The sequence below is a fragment of the Rhineura floridana genome, chromosome 2, assembly GCF_030035675.1.
Source record: "Rhineura floridana isolate rRhiFlo1 chromosome 2, rRhiFlo1.hap2, whole genome shotgun sequence".
NCBI lineage: Eukaryota > Metazoa > Chordata > Lepidosauria > Squamata > Rhineuridae > Rhineura > Rhineura floridana.
This window is the reverse complement of record NC_084481.1, coordinates 96,891,826-96,906,938: the sequence shown is the minus strand read 5'-3', so window position 1 is coordinate 96,906,938 and position 15,113 is coordinate 96,891,826. Positions and strand designations below refer to the sequence as shown.

Genomic DNA, 15,113 nt, shown 5'->3' with positions numbered 1-15,113 from the left:
GAATGAATGAGGTGAATTCAATTATGATGTATAACTTAGTTTAAGGGTAGCAAATGTGGTGCTCTCCAGATGTTGTTGGACTATAGCTTCCATTGGCCCCAGTCAGCATGCCTCACGATGAGGAATAGATGACTACTTCACAAGTATATTGGCTATAATCTTGTCATCTTAAATGAAATATTAAGTTGAAATACCAGCTTTTTAAAGTTTTGGTAAAGTTGCTCTGTCTTCTCAGTTCTAGGCTTATTATTAAAATATTTTCAAATCAAACTTGATCATCTTAACATTTTCCCATGTTAAATATTTCCAGATTCAACATGATCATTCCCTATTAAATATATCCTTCAATGGAAACTAAATAATAGGATAATTTCCTAGTGCAAGAGGAAATAAAAAAGCAACACAGACTGCTTTTACATGTGGCACCAGTTTATGATTGCTCACTTGAAATTGTGGAGATAGTAAATGGTCAGTGAGTAAAACTGAGTTTTTGGTGAGTGACAAGCGGTGCCCAGTGGGTGAGACTGGGAGTTAACAGGGGGGAAAAAGTAACTCCTTGACATAAAATACCTGGTTTATTCAACAAAATGCCTCATACTGACCATATGGCAAATATAAATAATGGGCAGAAAAATATATAATTGTGGGCAATGATACACCCATCTATGATTTTGTTAGTAGACCTAAACTATATATTATATTACAAACACATTACTTATTGGTACTGCCCTTTTAAGTTGCTGCTGCAGACATTAGATAGAAGATGGAGCTTTAAGAAAAGAGAGGAAAAGATGATGCCTTTTTTGCTAGCATTTTTCATTGTGAATGTAAATCTGTTCCGACAGAGCTCCTCTTGGGCAATAAATGACCCTTTTATTGACTCATGTTGGTCAATAGCTTAATATTGGCACCTCAAACCCAATTTGGAAATGTCTCTCGTGCATCGGACCAACATGTGAGCTGTGGAGCCAGGCTGGCTAGCCTCACCCTGACGCTGCATTTGCTAACCACCTGCACTCCTGCACAAACATTTGCAGGAGGGATCCTTCACACATACAGTTGTAGGCATGAAGGCTTCCACATTATCTGAAATCATGTATGTCCTGAGGCTCTCCCCTTGTAGATGTTGCACTCTACATGCAGATGCTAGGGGGTGGGAATGTGACAGGTTCAAGGCCAGTCGAAGCAGCTCTGGTCCCTTCTTAATGCATTGGTCCAATGCGTGAGGGGATACTTCTGAAGGAGTGGAGCTGAGAGGGTCTTCTTACTCCTTTGAGATACAGACTTCAACAGCTGCTGAAACATGTGCATGGGAATCACTGTAGGAAAATTAAAAACATTACTGGACATAATATATATATTAGGACCCATTCCAGTTGTGATTATAATTTGTTTTAAATTAATTTTAATGTTGTATTTTACATTGCTGAGACCTCCCTTGGGACATTTTGGTGAAAGGCGGCTAATTTATCATCATCATCATCACAACAATAATAAAAATATACATCTTTGTCCTTTTATTCTCCTAGATTAAGACACAGTTTTCATTTTATTAACAGAAATATCAAATTGAACAGCTAGAAATAAGAACACATTAATTTGGGCAACACATTAGTCTTGACTGCTGTAACATAAGCTAACACAGTTGTTAGGAAAGCTCAGGCAGACACACTAAGACAGGAAGTTGAAACGAGAAGAACTGTGCTGTGTATCTATTACTTCTCTGGGCTTTGTGCACCTTCCATGGTGCAAGGGGTGGATGGGTATTATTGCAGGAGGAGAATCCTGCTGCTCACTAAAATTAGTCAATGGTGGCAAGCACTGGATACCTTTAAATGGAAATCAGGAAGACTTGGTGGTGTATTTGAGGGACTGACCCTTAACAACAACCCAGGCACAGGCTTTGTGAGGGACCAATGGAACAGCACAACCATATTATTTATTTATTTATTTATTTATTTATTTATTACATTTATATACCACCCCACAGCTGAAACTCTCTGGGTGGTTTACAGCAATTAATCTAGCCTATCCAAAACTATCCAAGTGGTATCCAGAATTTACTGTTCTAAGATTTGATTCTGAATACACCACAAATAGAGCAGTCCTTGTCAGTGGTATATTTGGGTGGGATGAAATCTGCCAGTTCCTCTGGGCCTAATATATAGGTGATGTTTGGCTTCTTTTACCCAGTATCCCCCCTACCTCCTCTCTCGATGTGTCCAGACCACCCCCCTCCAATCTGCTCTGAGGTTTGTGCTGTTGGGCAGAGGCATCAATCTTGTGCAGTGCAGGGTGCTCCTTTGCAAGCAGTTTCCTTGCAGAGAAGCTGCTTATGAAGAAGCACCCTACAGAATTCAACCCTCCTGCTCTCAGCTGAAGGAGGGGGGAAGGAGATGCAACATGTCCTTCCCTTGCTCCCTTCTGGCTGTATTTTTAAAAACCTTTAATTAAACATTAGCCCTCCCCCGAAATAATTTGGGACAAGATCCTGGGTGAAGCGGGTGGTCCCCAGGTTAGCCTGAAGTGGGTTCGGGGGACTGGATTGGGCCCCAAGTTGGATTGGGAGGCTATGCCCAGCCCTAGATGCAACTTGCAGCCAGAGATAGGAAACTCATAGCTTGAGGACTTGGCTCCACCTGCAGAATATCCATAGATGCTATGGAGGAAGGGAAACAACAATATGCAAGGCTGCAATTTTTTAGTAGCAGCACAATTTCATTTGCAATGCGTAGTTCTGTCTGTAGATTTTATCAACAGTAGACTATATCAACAGTGGAAGACAGCTTCCTATTTTACAAGCACCAGCAAATGCAGGTGCTCTAAACTGTAATTTAATTTAATTTAATCTAAAACTTCCTCTGATCTCAAATGATCAAGAGCTGAACCCATGCAGCTGCAGTAGTTGACATGATTATCTATTGGCTAATGCCTGTGGGATCACTGGTTGCAAGTGAAACAGAAACACACTGTGTTCAGAACAGTTCTTTGTATAAGCAAAGACTTCACACTGTATATGGAAATAAGAAATAACAGATATTATCCTTTGAGATGTATATTAGTTAAAAACGTTCCTAACAGCCTCTTCATGGCACCCTTGACTTCCTTGTTTCTTAGGCTGTAGATCAATGGATTCAGCATGGGGATCACCACTACATAGAACACAGAAACTATTTTGCCCTGTTCTAGAGACAGGCTAGAAGGACGCCTGATGTACATGACAAAAATTGTTCCATAGAAGAGGGTGACAGCTGCCAGGTGGAATCCACATGTGGAGAAAGCTTTGTATCTACCTTCAGTGGAGGGCATTCTCAGGATCGTCGTGAGAATAAAAATATAAGAGATTAGAATAATAGCCAGGAAGCTGATAAGGTTGAAACTGGCAGAGATCAACATTAGGGTGAGTTTCACATGGGTGTCAGAGCAGGAAAGCTTCAGGAGAGGTGGGTCAGCACAGTAAAAGTGATTGATAACCTTGGAGCCACAGTAGGTCAGGCGGAAGGTGAATATGGTCTGTATCATGGCATCTAGGAAACTGTATGCAGAAGGCACTGCCACCAGCCAGACACACATCTCCCATGACATTTTTGTTTCATACAGCAATGGATTACAGATGGCTACATACCTATCATAAGCCATGACTGTCAGGATGAAGGACTCTGTGAGACCCAGAGCAATAAAGAGATAACACTGTGTCAAGCATCCGGTAAAGGAAATGTCTTTATAGCCTGCTACTAAATTTGCCAGCATCTGTGGTGTGACACTGGAGGAATAGCAAATGTCTACAAAGGATAAGTTGCTGAGGAAGAAGTACATGGGAGTGTGGAGTTGGGAATCCAACTTGATTAATGTGATCATTCCCAGATTGCCCACAAGAGTAATAATGTAGACCAGCAGGAACAAAACAAAGAGTGGAATCTGCAGTTTTGGATAATCTGCAAATCCCAAGAGAACAAATTCAGGTACTGACGTGTGATTCCCTTTAACCATTTTTCTATGTATTTTATCTTCTGAGATAAAAAAAAAAAGGAGAGAGAGAGAGAGAAGAAATGCCAACAGTCTCTGTGCTTCACTGGGAAATTGAAGGATCTTGCTTTCTGGGTTTCTTTCTTAGTTTGCGTAGACACTGACACAATTTCTTTCCTTCACAGGAGAGAATAATTTCTATGGAGGAATGCACATAAAAACATGTTGCTGAAGACGAGGTCAGGACTTCCAACAAGCTGTACTGAAAAAAAAGCGAGGCATTTTTTCTTCTTAAAAATGTTCTTAACCAGCGATCCTCCTTCTGTCTAAATCTTATCATTTGGCTTAAATTACTACAGTAAAAGGGATTTGTTTACGAATCAGCAATTGAGAAATCTGGGTGAGTCATACTTTTTCTCTTTTAAATATAATTAAGGAAGAAAGAAAATGTAAATAACTTATATATTTTTTACGACAAAAGCTGGACTGAATTTGGAGTTATAAAGTTTAAAAACAGATGGAACTATGGAACTATTTTTCTCCTTGGATTATTCCTTTTTGGACGAATCTGCTGTTCGTACATGTTACTAATTGCTTGGTGTTGTGAACCAGAATTGTTTTGGATTCCTGGACGTAGATAATAGCTATGCTGGCCGGACTATAATAACAGGCCTGGAATATTAACTCTTTTGTTGGTGGAGGAAAAAAAAAAGAGAAATAGACAGCCTCTAGGTTTTGGAACAGTGGTTAATATCAGAAATTAAAGGCTTCTTTTGAGAATGACAACCAGAAAAGCAGCTAAGGCTCAGGAGCGAAGAGGTTCAATTGATCCACAGGAAGGGGTTATACCCTCAGATATGTTTCAAAAATAATGGAAGGGATTAGTGATCTAAAACAAGAAATGAAAATTGAATTGAAAGATATAAAAGACCATATTAAAACACAAGTGGATGAGATTAAAGGGACAATTGGGCAAATAATAGAGGATGTAAAAAATACAAAAGAAAAGGTACAAATCTTGGAGAATAGAACAGATATATTAAATCTGGAATTAGAAAAAAATTTGGACTACATGGCTGTGATTGAAATGAGAAATAAAGAACATTGTCTGAGATTTTGTGCAATCCCTGAGGAAACAGGGGAAGATATTAGAGATAAAATTGTTAATGCCTTAGTAAAATTTTTGGATTGGAATGAAGATCGGATGAAATTTGAAATAGATAAAGTTTATAGAATTAATTCCAGATATGCAACAATGAAAAAAATTCCAAGAGATGTGCTTGTTCACTTTATAAAAAAGACGACCAGAGATATGGTATTGCAACAACACTTCAATAATACCTTTAAAATTGATGATAAGGAAATACTGGTGATGAAAGAAATTCCTATTAGACTTTTGCGTAAGAGAAAAGAATATGCTTTCTTTACAGAAAAACTTAAGCAATGGAAAATTCAATTTAGATGGGATGTTCCAGAAGGAGTGATTTTTACATTCAGACAACAGAAATATCGATTGAATACTGTTCAAAAAGCAAGGGATTTCTTGAGAAAAGCTTCAAAAGACATGGAAGAAGATAAACTCAAAGATATGGATATAATTCCTGGGAAACAGTCAACAGGAACATGCAGAGGAGGGGAAGGAAGATGATGGATTAAAGGGAGCATCAGGTACATTTTAAAATACATGCTTAAAGATGGATTACAAATATCTAACTTGGAATATAAATGGAGCCAACACGGCGCAGAAGAGGAAGAAAGTGTTTCATTATTTGAAAAAATTAAAATTGGATATAATTTGTTTACAAGAAACTCATATTAAGAAGAAAGATTCCAAATATTTGATTTGTAAAAATTTGGGTGAAGAATTTATTTCGGCTGGATTAAAAAAAAATGGAGTTGTTCTTTACATTAACCCACAATTGCTTCCCAACCTGATATTACTGGATGATAGTGGTAGATTTGTGGGGGTTGAAATTACTTTACAGGACATAAAAATTTTGATAGTGGGTATTTATGCCCCCAATGAAGATAAAACAAGGTTTTACACAGGACTTATGGAAAAATTGTCAGAGTTTTCATATGATCATTGGTGTGTCATGGGTGATTGGAATGGGGTAATCTCACCAAAAATTGATAGACTTTCTGAAAAAAATATTAAAGAGACACAGGGTAAATTACTGAATATTTGCTTTGAATTGATGGAAAATTTAGAATTGGTGGATACCTGGAGATATATAAATGATAACGCAAAGGAATTTACTTATTTTTCAGAAAGACATAAAACATTCTCGAGGATTGATATGATTTGGATGTCCAAAAATCTAGTGAAAGATACTTTTAAAATGGATATATTACCAAAAACTTTTTCGGACCACAATCCTGTGATATTAACTTTCAAAAAAAAATATCTTGGATTTAGATGGAGACTAAATGAATCCTTATTACAGAATGATAAAATAGTACAAGAATGTAAGAAGAAATTAAAAGAGTTTTTTGAACATAATTTACATAAAGGAACAAATGAAAATATTGTCTGGGATACAAGTAAGGCATTTATGAGGGGATATTTTATTAAATGTAACTCTGAATTAAAAAAAAGAAACAACAGAAAATGCAATTAATTTTGGAAGAAATAAAACAAAAAGAGGAAGAATTGAAAAAGAATCCAACTAAAGTTTTTATTGTAAATCAAATTAAAATGTTACAGAATCAAGTATCAATGCTGACAGTTAGAGAAATTGAAAGGAAATTAAATTTTGCTAAACAAAGGACTTTTGAATTTGCAAATAAACCGGGGAAATGGTTAGCATATAAATTAAGAAAAGAACGTAAAAAAATATTATTTTAAAGATACAAGAAGGAGATGAGATGCTGACAGATAATGTAAAAATCAAAAAGATTTTTCATCAATATTATTCAACATTGTACAAGTGTCAGGAAATCCCATCTGAAAAAATAGAAGAGTATATATCTAAAGAGAATTTGCCTAAAATTACAGACTTTCAGAGACAAGCTATTAATGGTCCTATTACGTCAAGAGAGATATCTGAAGCTATAAGCAAAATTAAATCAGGAAAGGCGCCAGGACCAGATGGGTTATCTGCAGTGTACTATAAATGTCTGGAGGAAGAACTTTTGTTACCTTTACAGTATACAATGAATTCTATTTTGCAAGAGGGAAAAATACCGGATAGTTGGAAAAATGCTAACATAACATTAATACCCAAAGAGGAGCAAGATTTAACTAAAACAAAAAATTATCGGCCGATATCTCTATTGAATAATGACTATAAAATTTTTACAATGATTTTGGCAGAAAGAATGAAAATAATATTGCAACAATTTATCCAGGAAGATCAATCGGGGTTTTTACCTAAAAGACAATTACGTGACAACGTTAGGAATGTCTTGAATGTGTTGGAATATTTAGAACAACGAAATGATAAACAAGTAACTTTGATCTTCTTAGATGCTGAGAAAGCATTTGATAATTTGAATTGGAAATTTATGTTTCAGGTTTTGGAGCAAATGGATTTTGGAGACAATTTTATAAAATGGATTAGATCGATTTATACATCTCAGAAGGCTCAGATTTGTTAATGGAGATTTAACGGATTCATGTGAAATACAAAAGGGTACAAGACAGGGATGTCCATTATCTCCCCTTTTATTTATTCTGGTCTTGGAAGTGCTGCTTAGAGATATAAGGCAAGATAAAAGGAAGATGCGTCCCTTCCTCACCCACCCATTCTTTTTACTCCTTGCTTTTTCCAGTCTACAATTCAGGCCTCAAATACCTGTAATTCCTCTTGAAAGAATAGAGGAAAATAGGAATCCAGTGTGAAAAGTTCATGCCACAATCACAGGTAGAGTGCTATGTCTCCTACTTTTCACATTTGAGGGGCTCTCAGAGTACATTTCTCAATATGAAGATATCCTCCATTTGAAGGGCTGTCTGGTCCAAGTCCAAGTAAAAATAAAGAGCCAGGAGAAGGGAGAGCAGAGACCTTGAGGTTGCTCATCAGCAGTTAGAACCTGGACAGTAGACTGAGCAGGCAGACAGGTGATCCAGTCAGTCTTCACCACTATGGTGAGATATATTGTATTTCTATTTACTTTATAGTAATTATTTCAACATTTACACCTCCAAATATAAACCAGCATATACACATTATATGCCAGCTGGTGTCCTCATTTTTTTGGTGATGAATCAATGGCCACCCTAATCACAGGACATCACAGTCCTATAGTTGCTCATAGTGGAACAAAGTTTTTTTCCCCCCACAGGTACTATACAGAGTAATACCAAATAACCAGGACATATTATGAATCCCTTCTACATCTATTTTCAACCTACCAATGCAAAAAATGCTGGAGGTATTTCCACGCAGAGTCCAGAGCACTGACATTGGAGCTACACAGAAAGATAATTTTATACAGTCATCCTTAGCTGCAGGACATGTGATCACCAATGCCATCAAACAACATACATGGCTCCCCAAAGACATAACACAATCATTGTACTACCAGAGCCTCAGAAGTCAACAATTTCTTTTCCCTAGGGTTGTTGAGAATAGGAAAGCATATTTATGTTTATATTCCCTATTAGGTTTTTTGGGAGGAGAAACCAAACTCTTTTTGTAAAGGTCATAGCCTAGCTGAAGAAGAGGTGATCAGATATATATAATTCCTTCATGGGATGGAGGGAGACATGTAATAGTTACAAATGCAGGCCTGGACATACCTTTGTTAAATAGATTGCTGGCTAATGGCTTGGAATGACTGGGAAATAGTGCCCCATTTCCCATTTGAAACATCCCTTGAATGTTTTAAAAGGAGAGAACCATCAGTTTGAGGGCAAGTGAGTGTGTATGACAGATCAATAGGACAATGTTTGGAACGTATGGCAGGAAATACAGATTGGGGCAGACTTAAAGCTCTGGAAGCTTCTTGGAGGTGCAAGTGTCTCTGGGGATTTGAAATGGGATAAAAGCTGTTTGCCTCCAGCTATGCTCTACTTTTATGTTTACAAAAAAAATAAAAGACCCACAAAAATACAAAAAGCCTTACGTTTTCAGTGGTCTCTCCTACCATAGAAAGCCAAACCCACTTAAATGCTGCAGTATAAAACATCTCTGGTCTCACTTGATTAGCAAGCTTAGGAAGAATGTAGAGTCATGTTCATATTAGCATTCTATCCCCTAGCTGCATGGTGATGCAGCTATGGTTAACATTATGGCCCTTAGCCACTGGTATATGTTTTGCCCCAGTTGCATTACTTAATGTAGGTCTTAAGAATATGACATACTCGAGTGGGACTCCACTTCTGGCTCCTCACTTCTAGCTCAATAAAGTAAGCATCTCCTGAATGCTAATGCTGGCTTCCTTAAACTACTCATGAACAATGTGTATTAGTTATCAGTGCTGTACTACTAAATTTTACAATACATTTTCCAGTATTGTGTGGGGACTGTGGCTTTGTGGTGGAACATCTGTTTTGCATGCAGAAGGTCCCAAGCTAAATCCCCAGGATCTCCAGGTACAGCTGGGAGAAAACTCCTGGTCTGAAATTCTGGACAGGCTCTACCAGTCAGCGTGGACAGTTGTGAGCCAGATGAAGCAATGGTCTCACCTGGTATAAGGCAGTTTCCTGTATTCTAGTAGTGGAGTTCTTTCTGGGGAATTTCTCTGAGCAGTGGAGGAATTAAACACCTATTTATCACTCCTGATATAACACCACTACTAAGACTTGCTCCTTTTGCCAAACTTGAGCAGAGACTAGAATGGGAATAAGGCTCTCACACCCCTTCACATGCACATCGTTAATCACCTTGTGGCAATTTCCAGAGGGGTAGCCGACCATCTTGGTCTCTTGCAGCAAAAACAACAAAGAGTCCTGTGGCATTTTGAAGGCTCACAAATGTATTATGGCACAAGCTTTTGTGGACTCAAGCTCACCTTGTCAGATGCATGAAGTGCAGATATAGTTCGGCTTTGCATTATATCTGAACCTGGACTTGTGATTTGTCTCCCTCAGATGTTTGTGTGTTCATGCTTAGTAATTGCTTGTCTTAGTTTTTAAGTGTGAACCAGGCCAATACTTTTTAAATTTATCTTGTCTTCATATTGTTGTGATGATATTGTAAAAACACAAACAAAAACAAATGCTTTGCAAAAAAAAGTCCTGTATTGCATGCACCTTCTCTCTCTCTCTCTCTCTCTGTCCTGTGGAGTTTGCAGGAGAGGAAATGCCAGAATAACCTTATATATGTCCTGCTCAAACTGCACTGCAAAGATGAAGAACTATCCAACTAATTAATGAAAAACATAATTCAGTTCATTTCAAATTATTGACTAGCTCAAAGTTTGCACTGTAACCGCAGTCTCAATTCCAATATACAGTAGGGCCCTGCTTCTTGGCACCCTGCTTTTCGGCAGCTGATCTCCTCCTTTTCTGGCACGATCAGACTCCCGCACTCGAGCTGATTGTGCCAGAGGAGGGGAAGATCAGCTGTGATCTTCTCTTCCTCCAGCGCGACCAGCGGGTTAGTTTCCAGACCCCTGCGTTACAGCTGATCTGCTTTTCAGCGGGGGTTTGGAACCTAACCTGCCGAATGAGTGGGACCCTACTGTATATTGGAATCACATAGGATATGTTATATCCACAAATAGGACCTTTAGCACAATGTTTCTATTTGGAGTGCTCCAAAAAAATCAACTCATTTGAAATGTGGTGTTGGAGGAGAGCGTTGTGCATACCATGGACTGCGAAAAAGACAAATAATTGGGTGTTAGAACCACAACTATCACTAGAAGCTAAAATGATGAAACTGAGGTTATCATACTTTGGACACATCATGAGAAGACATGATTCACTAGAAAAGACAATAATGCTGGGGAAAACAGAAGGGAGTAGAAAAAGAGGAAGACCAAACAAGAGATGGATTGATTCCATAAAGGAAGCCACAGACATGAATTTACAAGATCTGAACATGGTGGTTCATGACAGATGCTCTTGGAGGTCGCTGATTCATAGGGTCGCCATAGGTCGTAATCAACTTGAAGGCACATAACAACAACATATCTCCTTTTACAATGCTTCTTTATATTCTCCTGTGTCTGGTTTTCCATACTCCTCTCTGTTATAAATGGACTTTTGAATTTCCTCATGAGTATAGCTCACTAGAAATTCAAGTACCTCTATTGTGAGGGTAGCAAGATCTTTTGCTGGAGTTCATCCGCATGTCACTCTAAAATGTGTATAACTCTACCCTTAACCCGATAAAGCACACTGAAAGTAAAATAAAGGTTGGTTTTATTAATAGAGGAAGCAAGGAAAAATATTGCAGTTTACAATTACAGTCAATAGCTAGCAGCGTTCTGACTATTATTCATTTGTTCATTCTATCGTGCTAGATAGACTAAAAGTAAAGAAGCTAAACCCTATGCACATCTCCAAGTTCAGTTTATTCACACAGAGGAGAAAAGAAAAGAAAGGAGCTTGAATTGGGTCTACCTTTCCTGAAGAGTTGCTGTGAGTCTAAAGCTGGGAGAGACTTTTGTATCTAGCTTGATGAGCCAAAGTTTCACCCTCGTGTAACCTGCACTAGATTTGAAAAAGCTCACCCAAGTCCTTAGTTCTGAAGTTGAGCATTTGGCCCAATGTAGCTGGGAAGTAAGGCAGCTGTTGGAGCCCTCCAGGAGAGGAACTGATGACCCCTTCAAACTTCCTGTGTTTTATACTTTTTCTAAATGAACTAAAACCCATTGTAAATGTGACCAGGAAGATGCAGACATGCTGGGTAAAGACAATAGAAGGGTTTAGGATTACCAGTCGAGGAATCTTTTTTCCAGAAACCATTCCCAGATAAATTTCCAAATAATCACTACAGTCTCCCAACTGGAAATTCCTGATGTTTCAGGTAATTTGACTATCCTGTCTCCTTCTAAAGGTCAAGATTATCATAAACACTATGCAGACAATTTCTTGCAGACAATTTCTTCATTTGTCAGAAGCACTTGCTTCTCACTTGGGCAATATTCCCCAAATTTCGATGAGAGTCAGGATGTCTGTATCCTCAGGCTTCTATAATATGTAGCTACTCAGAGTTCACAGAGAGGTTGTTTCCCAGGATTGTTTCCTATTGCAGGCCTCAAAACTTTGGTTCACTGAGATGAATCAAAGATTAAAAATCCCCAGTATTTCATACATCCCCCTCAGCAGACACTCAGCATTCTGTGGCCATCTCCACAAAAAAAGATTATTTTCTGTATCTGCATATCCTAGGTTTTCCCCAAACATGTTGAGACCTTCCTCTTAGAATCATAGAGTTGGAAGGGGGCCATAAGGCTATCAAGTCCAACCCCCTGTTCAATGCAGGAATCCAAGTTAAAGCATATCCTCTTGAATGCCTCCAATGTTGGAGAGCCCACGTCCTCCATAGGCAATGGTTTCATTGTCATACTGCCCTAACAGTATAGAAGTTTGTTCCTCTTCTTTCTCAGAAGCCCCATTTTGGCTACATAACTCTCATAACTGAGTTCATTATTCGTATATACAAGTGGGTGGGATGGAGCAGCTCATCAGGTGGGGTGGAGCAACAACACTAGCATTCTGGCAGGTGTGTTGCTGTTTACTGAGAGGGGGAGGGGCAAAGCAGCAGGGAGGTTGATGTGGATTGCCAGATTGGCTCTCCTGGTGCATTTGCACTGTACAAACTTCACTGTCACCTCTCCTCTATCCTTCCTGCTAAATGGCAATGACACACCTGCCGGAAAGCCAATGCTGTGGCTCTGCCCCACCTGAAGAGTTGCTTCGAGTGGGACTTGCAACACAATGTTACAACATGGAGTGATCCTGTTCAAGGTTCCAGCCAGCCAGCCATATCCTTTTTCAAGAGACCCATTTCACCCCCTCTAGTTTCCTGGTCTTTCTCTAACAGGCAGTTAGCAATCTGTGCCTGCTGAACATGCTGGTCAAGTACAAATGCTTTGTGTCCATAAAGATATTTACAAGTTACACAAGACTTCATTGGGCTGTATTTGAGTTCCCACTTCCCTTCTGGTTTTTCCCCTGATTATTTTTGGCCGTTCTGCAAAATATGGGGTTACCCCAAGGCTGTTGATATTTCCCACTTGTGCATGAATGATACAGTTTAGCCACATAAAGATCAACACTCTTGGAAAGAGTTCACCATTAGTATATATGATAAGGATATGATTATTACACTGGCTTTACTTTTAATACTTAATGTCTCTTCTGTAATCATTCCTAGTATTATTTTCAATTTTTTCTATTTCATTTTCCATGTTCAGAATGTTTCACGTTCCACTAGCCCTATCTACTAACAATTCTGGAAAGTTGCTCATCATTATTCCCTTTCCATGGATGATGAACTGAAAGAACGACATGGTCAAATCTATAAGAAAACAAGAACACCCATCTCTTCAGGCCTACACGTTATCTACTGAATTACTGGATTATATTATACACTCACAAGAGTGTCTGTATATTATAGCCAGCATGGATTTTTTGCATTTTGCAATGTTAAATTGAAAATACCCCCATGCCATTCTGATGCTTCCCATAACCTCACTTCAAAACAAAACCTTACAAAATGTATAGTCCTGAACTCAGAAATGCTTGCTTAACAACCCTCTTAAGTTTTCATGGTGATTTACAAAACAGTCAGAGAGAATCAAGAGTTCAAAGTGTAAAACAAGAGAAAAAACATCCAGACGCATGTTGCAATTTTTTTTGTCAGTGGTCTCATAATATGTTGAAATTAATTAAAAGTTCACAGAGTACCTGTAATCCTGTTACTGACCTTGCCCCATACTCTGACCTTCATCTTCTACAGTTTAAAAGATAAAAAAAATGCCTGGCTGATTTTTAATGAATTTAAGAAATTTAACATTGAAGTTTATCATAGCACCAAGCACGCTTAGTAAGAATTGTCAGTGTTCTAAAAGCCAAACTCACAGCCATTTGGCTTGGCTAATCAGGGTACCACACCAACGCCAGACATTTTTTTCCACTTTAGACAGTCATGGCTTCCCTCAGAGAATCCTAGGAAGTGTAGTTTGTGAAGGTGCTGAGAGTTGTTAGAAGACTCCTATTCCCCTGACAGAGCTCCAGTGGCCAGAGCAGTTTAACAGTCAGCCCCTCTTCTAGGGACTTTAGCTCTGTGAGGGGAATAGGGCCTCTCCTAACAACTCTCAGCACCCTTCACAAACTATGTTTCCCAAGATTCTTTGGGGGAAACCATAACTGTCTAAAGTGAAATAAAGACCTGATGTGGCCAGGGACAGTTTTGGTTTATATTTGGGTGGGAGGCCTCATGTGCCTGATGTAGAATAAAAAGGTGGGGGAAACCCTGAAAAACAATGATAGAGTTCACAGTGTTTTCCTTTTGGAAAGGGGCTTTCCCTCTGACCTGTGCCCACCCACCCAATCCCCTCCTCCTCCCTCTCTCCTCCTTCCCCTCTCCTTGCCCCTCCCCCAGGTCAGTTGCACCTATCCTAAGCATGATTGTATAGGAATAAATCCCATTGAACTCAAAAGGCATGCAAATGATCAAACCTGCCCTTCCCTCCTCCTCCTCCTCCTATCTGTTTCCTTTTGCTCCTCCCCTATCCTTTGCCCCTCCTTCCCATTCCCCGCTCCCTCCTCTTCCAATCCCCCCTCTTTCCCCCTCCTCCTCCTCCCATTCACTTCCTCCTTCCCTCTCCTGTTCCCTCCCCCTCCTCCTTCTCCACAGTCAGTTTTATGTATTCTAAGCATGATTGCATGGCAGTAAATCCCATTGTACTCAATAAGCATACAAATGATCAAGCCTGCCTTTCCCCTCCCCTCCCCTCCCCTCCCCCTATCTCCTCTCCTTCTCCCTCTTCCCTTCTCTCCTTCCCCTCTCCTCTCCATTCCTCCCCCTTCTTCTGCCCTTCTTGTTTCTTCTTCTCCTTCCCTGCCCATTCCACCCCACTCTTCTTCTCTCCCATGATCAGTTTCACCTATCCTAAGCATGATTGCATGGGAGAAAATCCCATTGAGCTCAATAAGAATGCAAATTAACAAACCTGTCCTCCTCCCCTCCCTCTCCAGCCTGCTCCCATCCCCCTCCTCCTCTCTGCCCTTCCTCCCCTATCCC

At 39.3% G+C, this 15,113-nt stretch overlaps 1 protein-coding gene across 1 annotated transcript; it reads right to left on the bottom strand.

Annotated features, from left to right (window-relative positions):
* Positions 1–3,039: 3,039 nt before the first annotated feature.
* Positions 3,040–10,825, bottom strand: LOC133377945 (olfactory receptor 5M11-like). The gene is made up of 2 exons (XM_061612738.1): positions 10,812–10,825; positions 3,040–3,994 (listed from the first exon to the last, which is right to left on the bottom strand). The coding sequence occupies exons 1-2, from the start codon at positions 10,823–10,825 to the stop codon at positions 3,040–3,042; spliced, it is 969 nt and encodes a 322-aa protein (XP_061468722.1).
* Between the last annotated feature and the right edge of the window lie 4,288 nt (positions 10,826–15,113).